This window comes from Aquila chrysaetos, chromosome 5, assembly GCF_900496995.4.
Source record: "Aquila chrysaetos chrysaetos chromosome 5, bAquChr1.4, whole genome shotgun sequence".
Taxonomy (NCBI): Eukaryota; Metazoa; Chordata; class Aves; order Accipitriformes; family Accipitridae; genus Aquila; species Aquila chrysaetos.
The window spans coordinates 41,881,406-41,897,965 of NC_044008.1; the positions used below are offsets into that span (position 1 = coordinate 41,881,406).

A 16,560-nucleotide genomic window follows, 5' to 3' on the forward strand; every position below is an offset into this window, starting at 1 on the left:
TTTTGTCCTATTTCTGACAGAAGCAAGGAGAGTCTGAAGATGAAGATGAGAATCTTCCCATACAGGAAGTGTCCTTTGACCCTGAGAAAGCTCAGTGCTGCATAGTGGAGAATGGGCAGATTCTAACGCATGGAAGTGGAGGTAAAGGATATGGTTTAGCATCCACTGGAGTTACTTCTGGGTGTTACCAGTGGAAGGTAGGTTGCATAAAAGCGTATTTCTTCTCTTACTTTGTTTGGGAAATATACTATGATCTATAACCAACAGCTACCTTTGTTTTTTCCCTTATGACAGCTTTCTTGAGTAAATGATATTTTGGCAGTGTTACATTTATGGTTGGACTCGATGACCTTAAGGGTCTTTTCCAACCTAGATCATTCCATGATTCTATGATTTTGAATCCAAAGTGAAGACTTTGTGGCTGCTTTTGAGGACTGCCATTTGGGTATCTCAGTACACGGATCGGAGACTGTGAATATGTGTTGCCTATTTGTAGAGGTGATCGTACTTGTCCCTAACATCCATAGTCAGCACAAGTGCGCGTTGTCTTGCAGAAGCTACCTACTGAAATATGTAGATTTTGAATTTTTTCTTTCGAAAACCACTTCACAAAATTATTTTGTTTTCTTGCAAAAAGTCACATCAGCCTGTCTGACTGACAAGACCAGCTTTTAATACAACATGTGGAGTGATTTTTTTTAGGAATATAGATACATAAACAGTTGTAGTCCTTGTTAGTACCATCTTTGAGCATAACACTTTCGCTTCTTTTTTAACTGGAATCTGTGTAAATCACTCACTGTAAATGTGAGAAATAAAGCTTATTTATTTCTGTAATATTAATTTTAGCACTTTTAACCTAACTTCTGGGTGTGTACATTTTGAGTCTGGAAAAAAACCACAACTGCTTTGTGTATTTACATACAGTTTTCTTAATTACTAGTAGGTTAAGTTTAAATGACTTGTTAATGACTGACCCTATACACCAAGATGTCATTTTAGAGGTAGAGCATGATTTTAGCTTATTAGCTTATTATTTTTTATATATTAAAACCTTCTGACTAAAACAGTTAAAGTATACATAAATATGTGTAAGGTAAATTTTCATTACTTTATTGTATTAAAATGTATATTCTTGACTTTTTTGCCCTGTTTGTTTTGTTTTGCCTGCTAGTTCTACATTGTGAAGGAGAATCGAGGCAATGAAGGCACATGCGTAGGAGTTTCTCGCTGGCCAGTACATGATTTTAACCATCGCACTACCTCAGATATGTGGCTGTATAGAGCCTATAGTGGTAACCTCTATCACAATGGAGAACAAACTTTGACTCTGTCCAGCTTTACCCAAGGAGATTTCATCACATGCGTCTTAGATATGGAAGCAAGAACTATTTCCTTTGGTAAAAATGGAGAGGTATTTAACATCAGTTGGTTTTTTGCTGTTTTTTGCAATAGTAATTTGGCATGGATATTTTATATGAAGTTAAGCATGATAGTTAAGACGTGACGGTTTCAGTACTTAAAAGCATTATAATACAGATACAACCTTGCCATGTTTCCTATTTTTGCTTGTTAAGGTGTTCTAAGTTTGAGGGTTTTTGTTTTGTCTTTTAACTAGGAGCCAAAACTAGCTTTCGAAGATGTGGATGCAGCGGAGTTATACCCTTGTGTTATGTTCTATAGCAGTAATCCAGGAGAGAAGGTAACTTAAATGTTGATTTGAATAAGTGTACTGGTTTTGGCTGGGATAAAGTCGATGCCTGTATGATGCTGTGTTTTGGATTTGTGAACAAATCAGTGTTGATAATGCACAGTGCTTTAGCTATTGTTGAGCAGTGTTTACACAGCATCAAAGCTTTCTCAGTTTCTCACTCTGTCCCTCCCAGCAAGTAGGTTGGGCGTAGGCAAGAGGGTGGGAGGGAGCACAGCCGGTCAGCTCACTTAAAGTGACCAAAGAGGTATTACATATGATATAACGTTATGCGCAGCAATAAAACTGCAGAGAAGTTTGCCAGGTGTTTCTGTTGCTCAGGGACTGTCTGGGCATTGGTCAGCTAGTGGTGAGCAATTGCATTTTACATCCCTTGTTTTTCTTCGTTTTGTTTTATTTTGTCTTTTTTTTTTTTCTCTTTTATTTATGAAACTTTCTTTATCTCAACCCATGAGTTTTCTCACTTTTGCCCTTCTGATTCTCTTCCCCATCCTGATGGAGGGGAGTGATTCAGTGGCTGTGTAGGGCTTAGCTGCCTTACCGGGGTTAACCCATAACAAGAGGTCATAAGTTTGTCCTTTCCCTTCTGTTTTCCTCTGTGTCAAATGTTATGGATGTTGGGTTTTTTGGGGGTGGGGGTGGTAGCTAATAAGTACTGAGAACGTCACTGGTTATTCATTTTGGTTTATGACATACATAGCACTACATTACTTGCACACTAGCTAGACTTTTCATAAATTCCTATATTGTGCAATCTATTGTCAATTTAAAATGTATTTTATTATTTAGAATTGATTTACAGACTTAATGTTATACACACAAAATTGCATTCCCCAGAAACCAGGGAGAATGTAGTATTAGGAATTTCAGATAGTCTTATGTGAGAAACCATGAACTGTTATAATTTCAGTGTCCTTGAGTTTGAAGGGATGCAGGTTTTGATTAGTGTTAAGGTGAATTTCCTAGGGATCCCAAGCAAAAAAAGACAATGCTAGTAATTTTTTCTATTCAGCAGAAGACTCTTGTATTTATAAAAGGAGCTTCTTCAGGTACGTTGAGAAGATAACTTTTAAACTGTTCTCTTTAAACATTTAGGTGAAAATCTGTGATATGCAGATGCGTGGTACACCAAGAGATTTGCTACCTGGTGACCCCATCTGTAGTCCTGTTGCTGCAGTGCTGGCAGAAGCCACTATCCAACTCATTCGTATCCTTCATCGCACAGACCGTTGGACACACTGCATCAATAAAAAAATGATGGAAAGACTGAATAAAATCAAAACATGTCTTAAAGAAGCAGGCCAAAAGCTGAAGAAAAGTCGCTCAATTCAAAGTCGAGAAGAGAATGAGGTGAGAGAGGAGAAAGAAAATAAAGAGGAGGAGAAAAGCAAACATAGTAGGCATGGTCTGGCTGACCTTTCAGAACTGCAGTTGAAGATGCTCTGTGTGGAAGTGTGGCCTGTTCTAGCAGTAATTGGTGGAGTTGATGCTGGTCTTAGAGTTGGAGGTCGATGTGTACACAAGCAAACTGGACGTCATGCCACCTTGCTTGGAGTAGTGAAGGAAGGCAGTACATCTGCCAAGGTCCAATGGGATGAAGCAGAAATTACTATCAGGTATGCTCATTTCCTACACTTTACACAATCTAGCGGTGTTTTGTGCTTGGCGATCTTCAGAAGTAACATACATTTTATATTAGAGTTGTGCTGATGAATTATTTTAAGCTTAGACTTCAAAATTTGGCATTTTAAAACAAATATTATGAGTTAATTTTTTATGCTATCTAGTAATAAAACGCCTTTTGTAAAAAAATAAATTTGATAGTTTTGAATTGACAAGCATTGTTAGACTTCGTATATTTGGCCTCTAGGTTTTAGAGTTGGGATGTGACCAGCTTGCCAGTTTTCCTAGATATGAAATGAGCATTGCTTGGTTTAGATTTGGCATGTATTGGCTAACTAAAACATTGTTGCTGTCTTAATTTACCACAGCTTCTTGATTACATCTGTAAAGAACACAAATTTTTACTGGGGGCTAGTGCATGCTTTTGTGGTAAATGGTCAACCTCGTTCTGAAGAGAGACCTGGTTCAGTTTATCAGAGCTGAGAACAGGTATCTTTGCTGCATTGTCAGTCCCTTCTTAGGGGACTGGAAATTGCTCTGTGGGGCTTGAGGAGTGGTTAAGGTCAGGAGGTGGGAGGATTCTCTCTTCTTAATGGTGGATTGAATGATGGTATTCAAATTAATGCTGCCTTGAAGTAGTGTGTGTTTATTCTCTGACCTGCCTTAGAGAGCTAAAGGAATGCCCCTGTATTAGATGATAATACTCCAGAGTTGTTCTGCAGATGATGGTGAGAATTGGGGAGGAGGCTGGAAGGAGATACTCCTTTTTCCACCTATCTTGCAGATGCGCCTTCGAAGTGAAGTCACTTGGAAGGAAACTCTGAAGTGAAGCTAGTGGCTTCTCTGGGCTCTCTGGTGCTCTTGCAGGAATTGCCTGCATTTTTTTGTGGAAAAGATTTGATTCACTAAATTTCTTAAACTCCTTCTGGCTATAGTTGAACCATAATCTTCTGGAGAAATTGAACAGTAATTATTTTTTTTGCCACCAGTTACAGTTGCATTCTGAAACAACCGAGGTCAGTTCACCTCTTAGCTCTGTTGCAACATTATGCCTATTTTGTCTTTATGCAAAGGCTGTTGTCACTTCAACTAAATATAGTGAAGTGCAACTGATGGTCAAATTTAGTTCCAGATATAAATTCTTTCACGTATGCCCGTGTGACAGTGTAGCCTTAAAGTAAGTGTGCCCTTAAAATAATTTGAAATATTATTTGAGTGAAGTGGTACAGTGCTTGAACGTAGGCAAGCTTTTGTTAATGCATTGAATTAAGTTCAGAATATACCTTCTTAACTAAAACCAGGCTAAAGCTTGCTTTCATTTTTAGGTAGAAGTTTACGTTGTAAAATAGGAAAACATTTTGGGATAATAAAACGAAGATTTAAAAGTCCTTTATCTGTTGGATGTATGGAAAATACAAGATTTATGGAAATACAGGCTGATGAATTTTTGTCCTGCTTAGAGTGAAAATTAGTCAAATGTAACAGTCCTAAATATTACAAAATATTATCACTGAATATAGATGGACAGATAGACAGACATATACTATGTATATCTGTTGGGTTTTCTGACCTGTGTTTTTAAAAAGTCAGTGTTCTCTCCAGGTAATCTCTCCTGACATAACCAGAGACAGAATTATCATAAGCTATCAGTAATGTGCTCCTTGTGGTGAATCGTTGAACAGGAATGTGAGGTCAATCAAAGGTTTACCTTAATGTGAATAAAGTTTAGGAGTGTTTTCTTTCTAAGCTTTTATACCTATTCACAAATTCAGCTCAGGTACGATGATAAAATTTGGCTTTAGGTATTTTTTCTTAGTAGAACTCTGTTACATATTTCTAAATAATACAGCAGAAACCTCTATCAGCACAGAATTGATAGCTTCTATGATGCTTCTGGGTTTTAATGCTTGTTGTTGAAAACCTGTGCGTGCTTTGTTGCCTTTACTCTGATACCATATCTCCCCATTTTCTGATCATAACCTCATTTTCCCCTGTTTACATTTAATTTTTAGAATTGGTTTGTTTATTTTATTAAATATATTTTACATCTTACTTTGCCTACATTATTTCCTGTACTTTCCTCCTGTCTCTCCCTCACTTGCTTTTTCCTGTGTCATTCTGATCTTTATTAAAGCTTCCCAACTTTTTGGTCGCCTAGTGATACTCCATTGTATAATCTGGAGCCCTGCGAACCACTGCCTTTTGATGTTGCAAGATTTCGTGGGCTGACAGCTACTGTGTTGCTGGACCTTACCTATCTGACTGGTATTCATGAAGATATGGGAAAGCAAAGCACCAAGAGACATGAGAAAAAACACAGACATGAATCTGAAGATAAAGGGGAAATGGACCAGAAAATGGAGGGTGATGTTGGATCAGATATACGATTAGGACAAAGTGCTGATGATAACAAAGGACATAGCGCTACAAGCTCTAAGTCGGAAAATGAAATTGCTTCCTTTTCTTTAGAACCATCAACACTAGGTATGGAATCCCAACATCAACCTGCTGAAGGAAGAAAAAAGAATCATGAACATACTCCAAGAAATCATGATATAGTGCAGTCGGAAATCAGAGCAGTACAGCTATCTTATCTTTATCTTGGTGCTATGAAGTCACTTAGTGTTCTTCTCAGTTGTAGTAAATATGCTGAACTACTGTTAATACCAAAAGTCCTGGCAGAAAATGGTCACAACTCTGATTGTGCTAGTTCTCCAGTTGTTCATGAAGATGTTGAAATGCGTGCTGCCTTGCAGTTCCTGATGCGACACATGGTGAAACGGGCAGTCATGCGTTCACCAATTAAAAGAGCCCTAGGACTGGCAGATTTGGAACGAGCGCAAGCCATGATCTACAAATTAGTGGTTCACGGGCTGCTGGAGGATCAGTTTGGTGGCAGACTTAAACAAGGTACATTTTCAAAATTATGGAAGTATAGTGCTAAATTATTTTTTTATTTGTATTAAAATTAATAGTAACAATTATAATACAAATAACAATCCTGTAATTTTTTAGTGGTTATACTTTGAAGGAATGTTAATTGGACAGAGAAATTTTACAAAGATGTTTTACTGTTTTGTAGGTAATAATACTGACTTTTTTGTCTTTTCCCCGATTCCTTATTTTAATAAAAAGTGAATCCATATCAGTCAAACAGAAATATAAGAGCTTCTAGTTTGTCTTTAATACTTTTTAAAAATGAGCAGTTCTGTATATACTTGTCAGAAGGATTTGCATGTGATGTAAATCATAAAGTTCACTGTTAAATGTGATTGTATGCGGTCATGTTAACAGACGATGTTGAGCATGTGTATGTTCAGGGTGTAAGTAACCTGTGTTTCTATGAAAATCTCTAAATCAGTTGTGGGGTTTTGGTTTTGGGGTTTTGTTTTCCGAGATATTTGTCACTACACTAAAGAAGCTGAAAAGAAAATGTGTATCATTCTTTTTCTTCTTAAAAATATGTGTATTACAGTCTGCATCTTCAGGGAAACAATTTAAATCAGTGTAAACAAAGAATAAGTATTTAGAATATTAAAACTAATTACTGCACTATCTGGTTCTTTACTGTCTTAAGGACTTCTTCTAAACCAACCAAAAAACCCCTTCAAAAATCTGTTAGTTACACAGCTGAGTTAAAAATAGCTTTTTAGTTAATCAACTCTTTCTATATCTGAGACTTCTTTCCTTTTTGCCTAAGAGAATAATCCTGACTGTTACAATCATAAATCTAAATCTCTAAATCTAAATATCATAAGATCTAACCAAGTAAATGACTTCTGTTATCATCTGGAGAGACTTGTTTCCTGTTTACCTTGTATCAGTATGACAACAGCAAGAGCCGATAGGCTGATTTCTTTACCTAAGTCCATGAGTTATTGGCAGAAGTATGTGCGTGGTGTGCATTTCTGCACACCCCTTTCTTTGGGGGGAATTTTAAATAATGAAAGTTAGTTTTGAAGGTTTAGCCACAGCTACTATTTTGCTCTACACAATTATATTAATGTTCCTGTAACGTCCTTTTTTGTGTTGCAGAAGTAGATCAACAAGTAGAAGAAGGGGATCAGTCTCAGCAAGCCCAAACACCAGTTACAACCAGCCCTTCTGCTTCTAGCACGACATCTTTCATGAGCAGCTCCCTGGAGGATACTACCACTGCTACTACTCCGGTAACTGATACTGAAACAGTTCCAGCTTCAGAATCACCTGGTGTTATGCCTCTCAGTCTTCTTAGGTAAAATAACTTTATTGTCAGCATATACGATTTTGTGGGTGTAGGGAACCAGTTGTGTGGTTTCTATACAATATATGTCTTTAGCTGTCTAAGCTTTTGAAAATGTCAGTGATTGTATTTACTGTCAAGAACTGCCTCTGCAGAGGACAGAGTTTAATTTGTTCTCTGCCTTGCAGGACAGGGGTTACTAGAAATAAAAAGTTGTTAAGCTTTTAGTATACACTGTGTATATATGTAACATCTGAATTCTTCAAGACAGAAGAAAATACCTTCCTTATGTTGTCCTTCAGTTCTCACATTTATTTGGTAAAGTTTAAATTACAAATCTCTGAAATTCTGTATTTTTAACAAATAGTTGTTGATTCTCAGACTAGAGTAGATCTTAGTTTGTAGGTAACATCCTGCAAGCTAAGGCCTCATTTCATCCTACCCTCACATACAGAAATGGAAGTAAGATAAAGCTAGTTAATCTACAGAGGCTATTTGTGATGTAGAAGGAAATCTGCTTCACATTGAATAGAGTCCTGTTCTAAGTTTATTAATTCTGTTGATGTATCTGACCTCTTTTCTTAAAGGTTTTGCAGATACAATTTGACAAAAGCCAGAACAATGTGCTATTACCAGGAATGGGAAGAGTGTTTACTTCTCTTTTATCTCCTAGGACAGCTCTTGCTCTATGATGGGTTTTTTTAGGTGCATACTTAGAATTTAACTTTCTAGGCAAAGGTGGTAGGAATAAGCTGTTCCAACAGGGTTTTTCTGCACCCCCCCACCCCACCCACCCCTCCCCCCCCCCCACCCACACCTCCCCCACCCCCCCCCCCCCCCCCCCCCCCGTATGTTTGTGCCTTACCCTTTCAAAACTCAATTGCTGTAAAGTATGACTTGCCAAGTGCACTCTAATTTGATGTATTTCTTGTGTCAGTCCTTTTTCAGCATAGCTCTTTTTAATATTAATGTATATTGTTCTTTTTTAAAGGCAAATGTTCTCTAGTTATCCTACTACAACTGTACTTCCAGCACGACGTGCTCAGACTCCTCCAATATCTTCTTTACCAACATCTCCTTCAGATGAAGTTGGAAGGAGACAAAGTTTGACTTCTCCTGATTCCCAGTCTGCGAGGCCTGCCAATCGTACAGGTAAATTTGTAGTCAATATAGATAGAAATGCGGACAAGTTACTAGTTTGCAGAAGTTCAGTGTAGTTTTTTAAGACATTGAAAACCAACGGGATTTCTTTTTAATGCAACCTAACATGCAAAGCATTGTTGAAAACCTTTTAGTGACTATCTTAGGACAAAAAGCTGTAGATTGTCTAGGTGTAGGCTTTATCAAGCAAATGAAATTGGTTTTTAAAAGCTGTGGAATGGATTACTAACTACATGTATAAAATGAGAATGCAGTATAACTGGTAATTGCTTCAAAATTTTAATCCGCCTTGGACTTGCTTCCCTGGTTGCGTGCCACTGTTTAGTGCACTGATTGTCTAGCTTTTGTCAGATCATATACCATGCAGAAGACAAGAATTGGTGTATTTTATGATACATACACCAGCATAGCTCCCTCCAATTAATCTTGTTCAATGAGATAGAGGGCTGTCCAGCCTTCATGGGCTCCTCATGCTGCTGTTTGGAATCATGGAGGTAATGGGAGGCTTCTGTTCATAGAAGTTCTATTACTGCCTGCACTGTACTACTCAGAACAGAAACTCGCTCTATTCCAGTGTACATACAGAATGGAATAGCTAGGAGGTTGAGCATCTTGAGAGAATCTTGAGCTTCTAAAGAGCACAAATGAGTGTTGTGATGCAAAGGAGATAATACTAAAAAGAAAAATACAAGTCCATATGTATGTGTTTTGTATGAAATGAATAGAAGAGGCTGAGTTAAAGTATGTTCTCCAGATTTCATACTCAGTTCTGAGCAACAAAGTCCATGCTTTAAAATTCCTGACTGATAGAACTTTTTATTCTTGCTCTTATATCCATGCTATTAGTTGGGTCTTGTAGCTGTTTCATTTGTTGCATAGCAACTTGTCTGTTCAGTTTCACTTCTTTTTTTTTTTTTTTTTTTTTTTTTGAGAGAGAGAGAGAGAGAGAGAGAGAGATGGCTTGCTTCTAGTCATGGTACTGTCTTTACAGCAATGTTTGTTAGTATGTTATTGATGCCTTCGTTGATCAGATCTCACTTTCATGGCAAATGATAAGGACACTGTGTTTTGGACAGTAGCTGACCTTTTTAGAGTCCCTTGAAAGACTCTGCACAGAAGTACAGCCAACATCTGCAAAGAGATTTTTCAGATACGCCACCAGCTTAGCTGAGGTCTCTTTCTGTACCTTAAGAGGAATGTGGATTGGTGTGATCTCGTAACGTTTGGGAATCTTGATGATTCGGACAAAGATAACTTTATCTAGTCTACCTAAATATAAATCAAATAGATAATTTGATACACTATTAAATGGAAATAAACTACTTGGAAATATCTTAAAAGAAATAGTTCTTTGAATATCATCAGTATCCTCCTTGATTAAAAAGAGGCTTATGTAACACGTTACCAATAAGAATGAACACTGTCTGATTTCATTACAAAAAGCATCTTACTTTGTGGAAGTAGTAGAGAGGAAAATTGTTATGGCCAATTATTCCCTTATTTGAAGCTAATATATCAAAGTAAGGTCTGGTAAAGTAACACTGAAGAAAGATTTATGCACTTTACATTTAATGTTTTCTGTCTTTTAAGCTTTGTCTGATCCAAGCAGCCGACTTTCAACATCACCTCCTCCTCCTGCCATTGCTGTTCCATTGTTAGAAATGGGGTTCTCCCTCAGGCAAATTGCAAAAGCTATGGAAGCTACAGGTAATCAATAACTATAATATCAGTTTAAACTGAAAAATTAGATAAATATGAAATACTTTTTTCCAATGCAATACTTAATTTTTAAGTTCTATAACCACTTATGGGGAAGAATTGATTTTTTCACCATCGATGATACAATACAATTCTAAAGTGTGATTTTTCCCGCTTTCAGGTGCCAGAGGAGAAGCAGATGCACAGAATATCACAGTGCTGGCCATGTGGATGATAGAGCACCCCGGAAATGAAGAGGATGAAGAGCCCCAGTCAGAAGGGACTGCAGATTCACGACATGGGACAATAGTCTCTGGAAGTGGTGGAAAATCCGGTGATCATTGTTACTTGCAGTCACCAGGTGATATCCCTTCTGCTGATGCCACTGAAATGGAGGAAGGATTTAGTGAAAGGTAAAATGTAGTTTTCTTCCAATTGCTTGTAATCTGTTGCTGAAACTCACAAGTTCATTGTTGCTGACAGAACATTACTTTGTAATGCCACTTTTGAATTTTGTTAACAGCATGAGTAAAAGCAAAGGTGCGATTAAATTAGGTGTACATGGTGCATTTATTTTCCAGTACTGTTTGTACACAGAACTGGGGAAGAATGTAATTGAGCATCCTTCCTTCAAAAAAAAAAAGAGGAAAGAGGAACAAAAAAAATGAGAGCATAGAGCTTACGTTTTACCTAAAAGACCTAGTAATAAAGCAGAATTTGACTGGAGTGGTTTTTTTCTTCAGTGTATTCATGAACGCGTATTTTTCTACATTCTTCTTTTTAAATTAATTCTTGGTTTGTCCAGAGAGGATGAAACTGAATTGAAGTTTACTTCTCAGTCACCTTCGCAACCTTAGATCTAAACTATTTATTAAACAAGGAGGGAAGGTGGTTGTTTTTCTTCTGTTTTGTTTTTAATCCTAAAAGTAGTGGTTATATTTTTAAGTGACACCTATTAGGAACCATACCAGCCTTTTCGTTAATAGGGAGGATGACAATTGCAAGATATATTTTGAGAATGTTTTGTTCAGATTCCTCAATCCTACTGAGATATGCATTTTTAAGTTTTCTCAGTTACTTTGTCCCAGGTAAACTGTCATTTCATGCAGATTGCAGTTGGGAAAAATAAACTAAGCAACAAGTCTTACTAATTAACTTAAATTCATGTTTTGCAAAAGATTTTGGGCAAAAGGGGGAATGACGGAGGCAGCAACAACAGAAATGTTGGTTTTATTTCTTTTAAAAAAGAGAAGAAACTTAGTTTGAGCTGTAGTTAACATTGACAGCATAAAATGAGTGCTCTCCCAAAATTTCTGCAATGCTTAGGCACTGTGGAAGCATCGAATAGGTGTTGACATTGCTGCATGTAATTTGTTTGAGGTAAATCTCACAGTCAAAAGACAGCAAATAGGTGCTGCAGTGGAACTGAAAATTCTTGATTTCCAAATTCCCTTTTTTATCTTCCGTGAAAGAAAGAAAAAAAAATGCCAATAAATACTGTCCTAGTATTTTTGCTTACTTACTGTATGTGGCTGTTTAAAACTTGATTTACCTGTAAATTACAAATCCTTGTAGCCCTGATAATATGGATCATGTGGATAATGCAGCTTCTGCAAGCGGACCTCCTTCTAGAAGTCGGTCAGCTGTAACGAGAAGACACAAATTTGATTTAGCTGCTCGAACATTGCTAGCACGTGCTGGTAAGTATACTGAAAGACTTCCAAGGCCTTTGCTTATCCAGTAAATGAAGAGGAGGGGGATTGGTACTTAGCATGGAAGTTACAAGACTCTCCTTCACAAATGTGTATCAGTGTATATTTAAGTGTTTCATGTGGTAATAAGTAGATTATGTTTAGCAGAAAAGTTAAAAACAAAGCAGAAGGAAGTTGAAAGTACAGCCATCTTTATTACATGCAAAATAACAGTACTACTTTCCTTCTTTTTTTTCCCCCTTTTTTTTTTTTTTTTTTTTTTTTTTACTTGAGCGGGATTATACCGCTCTGTACAGGCCCACAGGAATCAGAGTCGAAGAGAAGGGATATCTTTGCAGCAAGATCCAGGGGCGCTTTATGACTTCAACTTGGATGAGGAGTTGGAAATTGACCTTGATGATGAAGCAATGGAAGCTATGTTTGGGCAAGACCTGGCTAGTGATAATGATATTCTGGGAATGTGGATCCCAGAGGTATTGGATTGGCCTACCTGGGTGTGTGTGACTGCAGCGGGGGCTGCTTTAACTTACTGCTTTTTGCATGTTCATATTTTTAAATTTAAAGTAACATGCACATGCTTATAACCCTTTTGAAAATATCTTACTAAATTCCAACAATGCTTAAAATCTTCTTGTATTCCGTAGCTTCACTTTTAGATTAAGAATAATGCTTTCTTGTGTTTCTTGCTCTGCACTTTTACATGTACGTAGTTTTTCTTCTCCCTCTCCTGAAAGACGAGAGCAGAACTAGTATAGTTGTTGTTTCGATATCACTTAGAAATCAAGTAGGTGTTCCAGGTTGCTTAACTGTGTGAGAGAACAAACATTGTTGTAAATGTTTGTTGTTGTTGTAGTAGTAGTAGTAGTAGTAGTAAAAATAATAATAATAATATCATCATTATAATCTGATCTGTTGCAACATAGTTTGCACTTAAATCAGTTTTTCTTAATTTAGTCATGTCATGTATTTCATTCTCTGGGAAGGAAATGGTGACAGTCCTCGCTATCGTTGTATAGCCCACTAAAAATACATTTGAGGTGGAAAAGAAATATAACAGCAGCAGCTTGTTAATCTTGGATTATCCATGTCAAATTAGACAAGCATCCCACAAGACTAAGCTTTCGTCTCCTAATTACGATGTTACCTGCTTCTGATATGGAAGCAAGTTTCAGTATGCATATTGAATTCTTCAGAGAGCTTGTTTCACTGGGACATCACAATGAAATTACTGACTTAGGACGGAAACATAATTGTAGAAAACTGAACTTTATATTCAGATAAAACCTCAGAATTTATTGACACAAATGGTAATTATTGTTGCTCAGTAAATGTAAAGTCCAATTGTCTGAAAAAGAAAGGATTCTTTTTTCTTCTCAGTGAAGTTCTGGGGAGAACCAGATAACTTAAAGACAGCATTGAATGTCAGTTAGCAGAGTTATATGTGAAGAGTTACACTGTCAAGAATTTTGAGTCAGATCTGAAATGAAATAGGAAAATCTCATCCTCTGAAACTTTATTTTCAAATGTTTTTCCTGTTCTGAGATGGTCTGCTCTTTTTTATGTCTTAAATTGTCTATTATGTCTTAAATTGTCTATTTCTGCTTTGCTTTTGTGCATGTTAACCATATAAATACCACTCTGTGTGTGTAACAGAAATGGGCAGGAACATCCACCTAAGAATATTGGCATATTTTATATCTAATATGAAGATATTTATTCTTAACAAATAACATGTGAAAATCTTACTACGCAGCATGTTTGTGAATCTGAAGACAGAGAAGAAGTAGTGGTTTGTGAACTGTGTGAATCCAGTGTTGTCAGCTTCAATCAACACATGAAAAGAAACCACCCAGGCTGTGGTCGCAGTGCAAATCGGCAGGGCTATCGTAGCAATGGTTCTTACGTAGATGGATGGTTTGGTGGTGAATGTGGAAGCGGAAATCCTTACTATTTATTGTGCGGCATCTGCAGAGAGAAATACTTAGCCCTGAAGAGCAAATCTAAAACATCAACTTCTGAAAGGTACAGAAATACAAGATAGTAGAATACTCTGTGTAAAGAAAGGAAACAGCTTAACAATGTTTACTAGCACTAGCATTTTAAGAATTTGATTGAAGAAGCCAAAATTCCTAGCAGAATGTGTCTTTATTCATTTTTAACCGAGGCTTAAAATCGTTCTCTATATAACAAATGCATATTTAGAAAAAAGGTTGTCTTGGTATTTCTATTTTTTAGATGAAAAATAAGGAATTACTTCTTGGGATGTTGCTTACTCTTGACTTTTGAAAACTTCCTTTTCAATTTTGTCTGACAGTTCCAGTATTTTTTATGAATGTTTCTCACATTACTACTGCAAATGCTTCCTCCCTCCACAGATACTTTTAGGAGTCCTTTTATTTATTTCTCTGTTACTAGCTATTTCCAGAGATCATATATATATTGACCTAACAGTTAAAATTATTATGTATATATGTAAAATATTAGAGCCATTCAGTTGTTTTCTTTGTTATTTTTTCATACAGGTACAAAGGCCAGGCTCCTGATTTAATAGGTAAACAAGACAGCGTCTATGAAGGTATGTTTTTAAGTTGCTGAAGATATTAAATACTTCGCACTTGCATAGTGCAAGTTTTGTTTTTCAGTAAAGGTACTTCCCTGCAAATAAACCTGTCATGAAACTGCACATGAAGGTATACTTTAAAATCTTCTTCAGACTAGATGTAGTATTTTAATTTTTTTTTTTAGTTCACATGGGAAAAAAATCAGTGACCTTTTTTCCCCGTGTCTTTCATCTAAGTAGCTGAAATGGCAAATACCTAACTTTGGGTAATAAGGTATTGTGGGTAGATGTTATATCCAGAACTGCACATACAAAGCCTTATGTTCAAATACATTTCTTCAGATGCCTTTGTGGGAGGACATAAGTTAGAGTCTCAAAAGTCTGCCATTAGGCTTATTCTTGCTTTTTCTACCTTTGTGCTAGCTGAGAGTGTCCGGAGGATGGCTTTCACTTTAAACAGATTATTTCTAGTGACTGTAGAAAACCTTTCCCTGATGATTCTTTGATTCTGGGCCTTTCTGTAACTTGTATGATCGCAATTGTATGATTTACCACATTTGTCTATTTAAGACTAAATGAGTGCTCCGGAACTTAATGGCAAGTCCATTTTCCAATAGATAAAAGGTGTTCAGATTCTACTGTATGGGGGCTGAGATAGAGCAGGAGGGATCCTAAATATAAGTTGACTTCTGTGTAAATGATTGGAAGTGAATGGAATGCATAACTTAATTGCAATTATAGTGCTTTTTCTGCCCCCTCCCCCTATGGAAGGAAAAGCAAAAGCCTGGGTATACAGTTATGATCTAAGAACTCATGCATACTTTTTTGATAAATACGAAGACCAGAAATTTCTAGTATCTGTCCTTACTATTCAGTCCTTCGGAATATGCACCTGTTACCATGATTTAAAGCACAACTGTATGTCTACACTTTTCACTATATCCCAGGTTTTGGAGTTGTCTTGTGCTAGATGTGATGACCTCTCATTTCTGTGTTTTAAAAACACAGCTAGTTTGATACTTCAGAGAATCTTCCATGAAACTTCTCTGTAGTAGAAATAAAGATCAAATTTAATGGAGAGGGGCAAGAGCGGGATTTTGTTTTTCTGATTTGCTATGTTGTGTCTATGTCAACATCAGAAAATGAGTTTTTAAGACTACTATGTTCCAGATTAGAATCCACATTTTATACTCGGTTTTTTAATTAATTGAAATTATTTAATATTTTTACCTTTTGTAACCAAGTCTAATTATATTTCTCCAATTGTAGAAGACTGGGATATGTTAGATGTAGATGAAGATGAAAAGCTGACAGGAGAAGAGGAGTTTGAATTACTGGCTGGACCTCTTGGGTTAAATGATCGACGTATTGTACCTGAACCTGTACAGTTCCCTGACAGTGACCCTCTGGGTGCTTCAGTTGCAATGGTGACAGCCACCAACAGTATGGAAGAAACACTGATGCAAATAGGTAAATTTTAAATGAGTTTAATTTGAAGAACAAATACCTCCCCTTTGGTGTGATTTTATAGGGGCAATGCAGAAATATTTTGACAGTCTTTCCTGCCTCCCACCATGAGGAAGTGAAGACAGGTTCTAAATAGTCATTTTATTATAGAGGAGTTAGAGAGAGGAGTGTGAGGCATTCATATTGGTAGAAGGCTTGAAGCTTTGATTTACTAACAAAACTGCAACCGTAGTCCTGCAATGGATGCCAGTAGCATGTTTTGCAGAACTCAAAGATGGATTCATGGATTTAATTTGGGACTTAATGACCAGGCTATTGAAATGCAGGATCAATATTTAAGTTTGTAGGTCCCTCTAATGGAAAAGGGAAACAGAATTAACATTAACTTGAGTATTGTCAAGTTGTG

The 16,560-nt window shown here is 36.8% G+C and overlaps 1 protein-coding gene across 11 annotated transcripts in view; it reads left to right on the forward strand.

The window, feature by feature from the left end:
- Positions 1–16,560, forward strand: part of HERC1 (HECT and RLD domain containing E3 ubiquitin protein ligase family member 1) — a 112,064-nt gene that overhangs the window by 68,036 nt on the left and 27,468 nt on the right. For 8 of the 11 annotated variants that reach the window (XM_041123485.1, XM_041123484.1, XM_041123492.1 and 5 more), the window contains exons 34-47: positions 21–197; positions 1,175–1,414; positions 1,619–1,702; positions 2,807–3,327; positions 5,469–6,244; positions 7,370–7,568; positions 8,548–8,708; positions 10,308–10,424; positions 10,597–10,828; positions 11,991–12,115; positions 12,401–12,621; positions 13,881–14,149; positions 14,650–14,702; positions 15,957–16,157. In XM_041123485.1, the coding sequence (XP_040979419.1) occupies positions 21–197; positions 1,175–1,414; positions 1,619–1,702; positions 2,807–3,327; positions 5,469–6,244; positions 7,370–7,568; positions 8,548–8,708; positions 10,308–10,424; positions 10,597–10,828; positions 11,991–12,115; positions 12,401–12,621; positions 13,881–14,149; positions 14,650–14,702; positions 15,957–16,157 (3,376 nt within the window). The remainder of the gene's footprint in view (positions 1–20; positions 198–1,174; positions 1,415–1,618; positions 1,703–2,806; positions 3,328–5,468; positions 6,245–7,369; positions 7,569–8,547; positions 8,709–10,307; positions 10,425–10,596; positions 10,829–11,990; positions 12,116–12,400; positions 12,622–13,880; positions 14,150–14,649; positions 14,703–15,956; positions 16,158–16,560) is intronic. The other 3 variants (XM_041123489.1, XM_041123490.1, XM_041123487.1) reach the window with 3 other exon arrangements.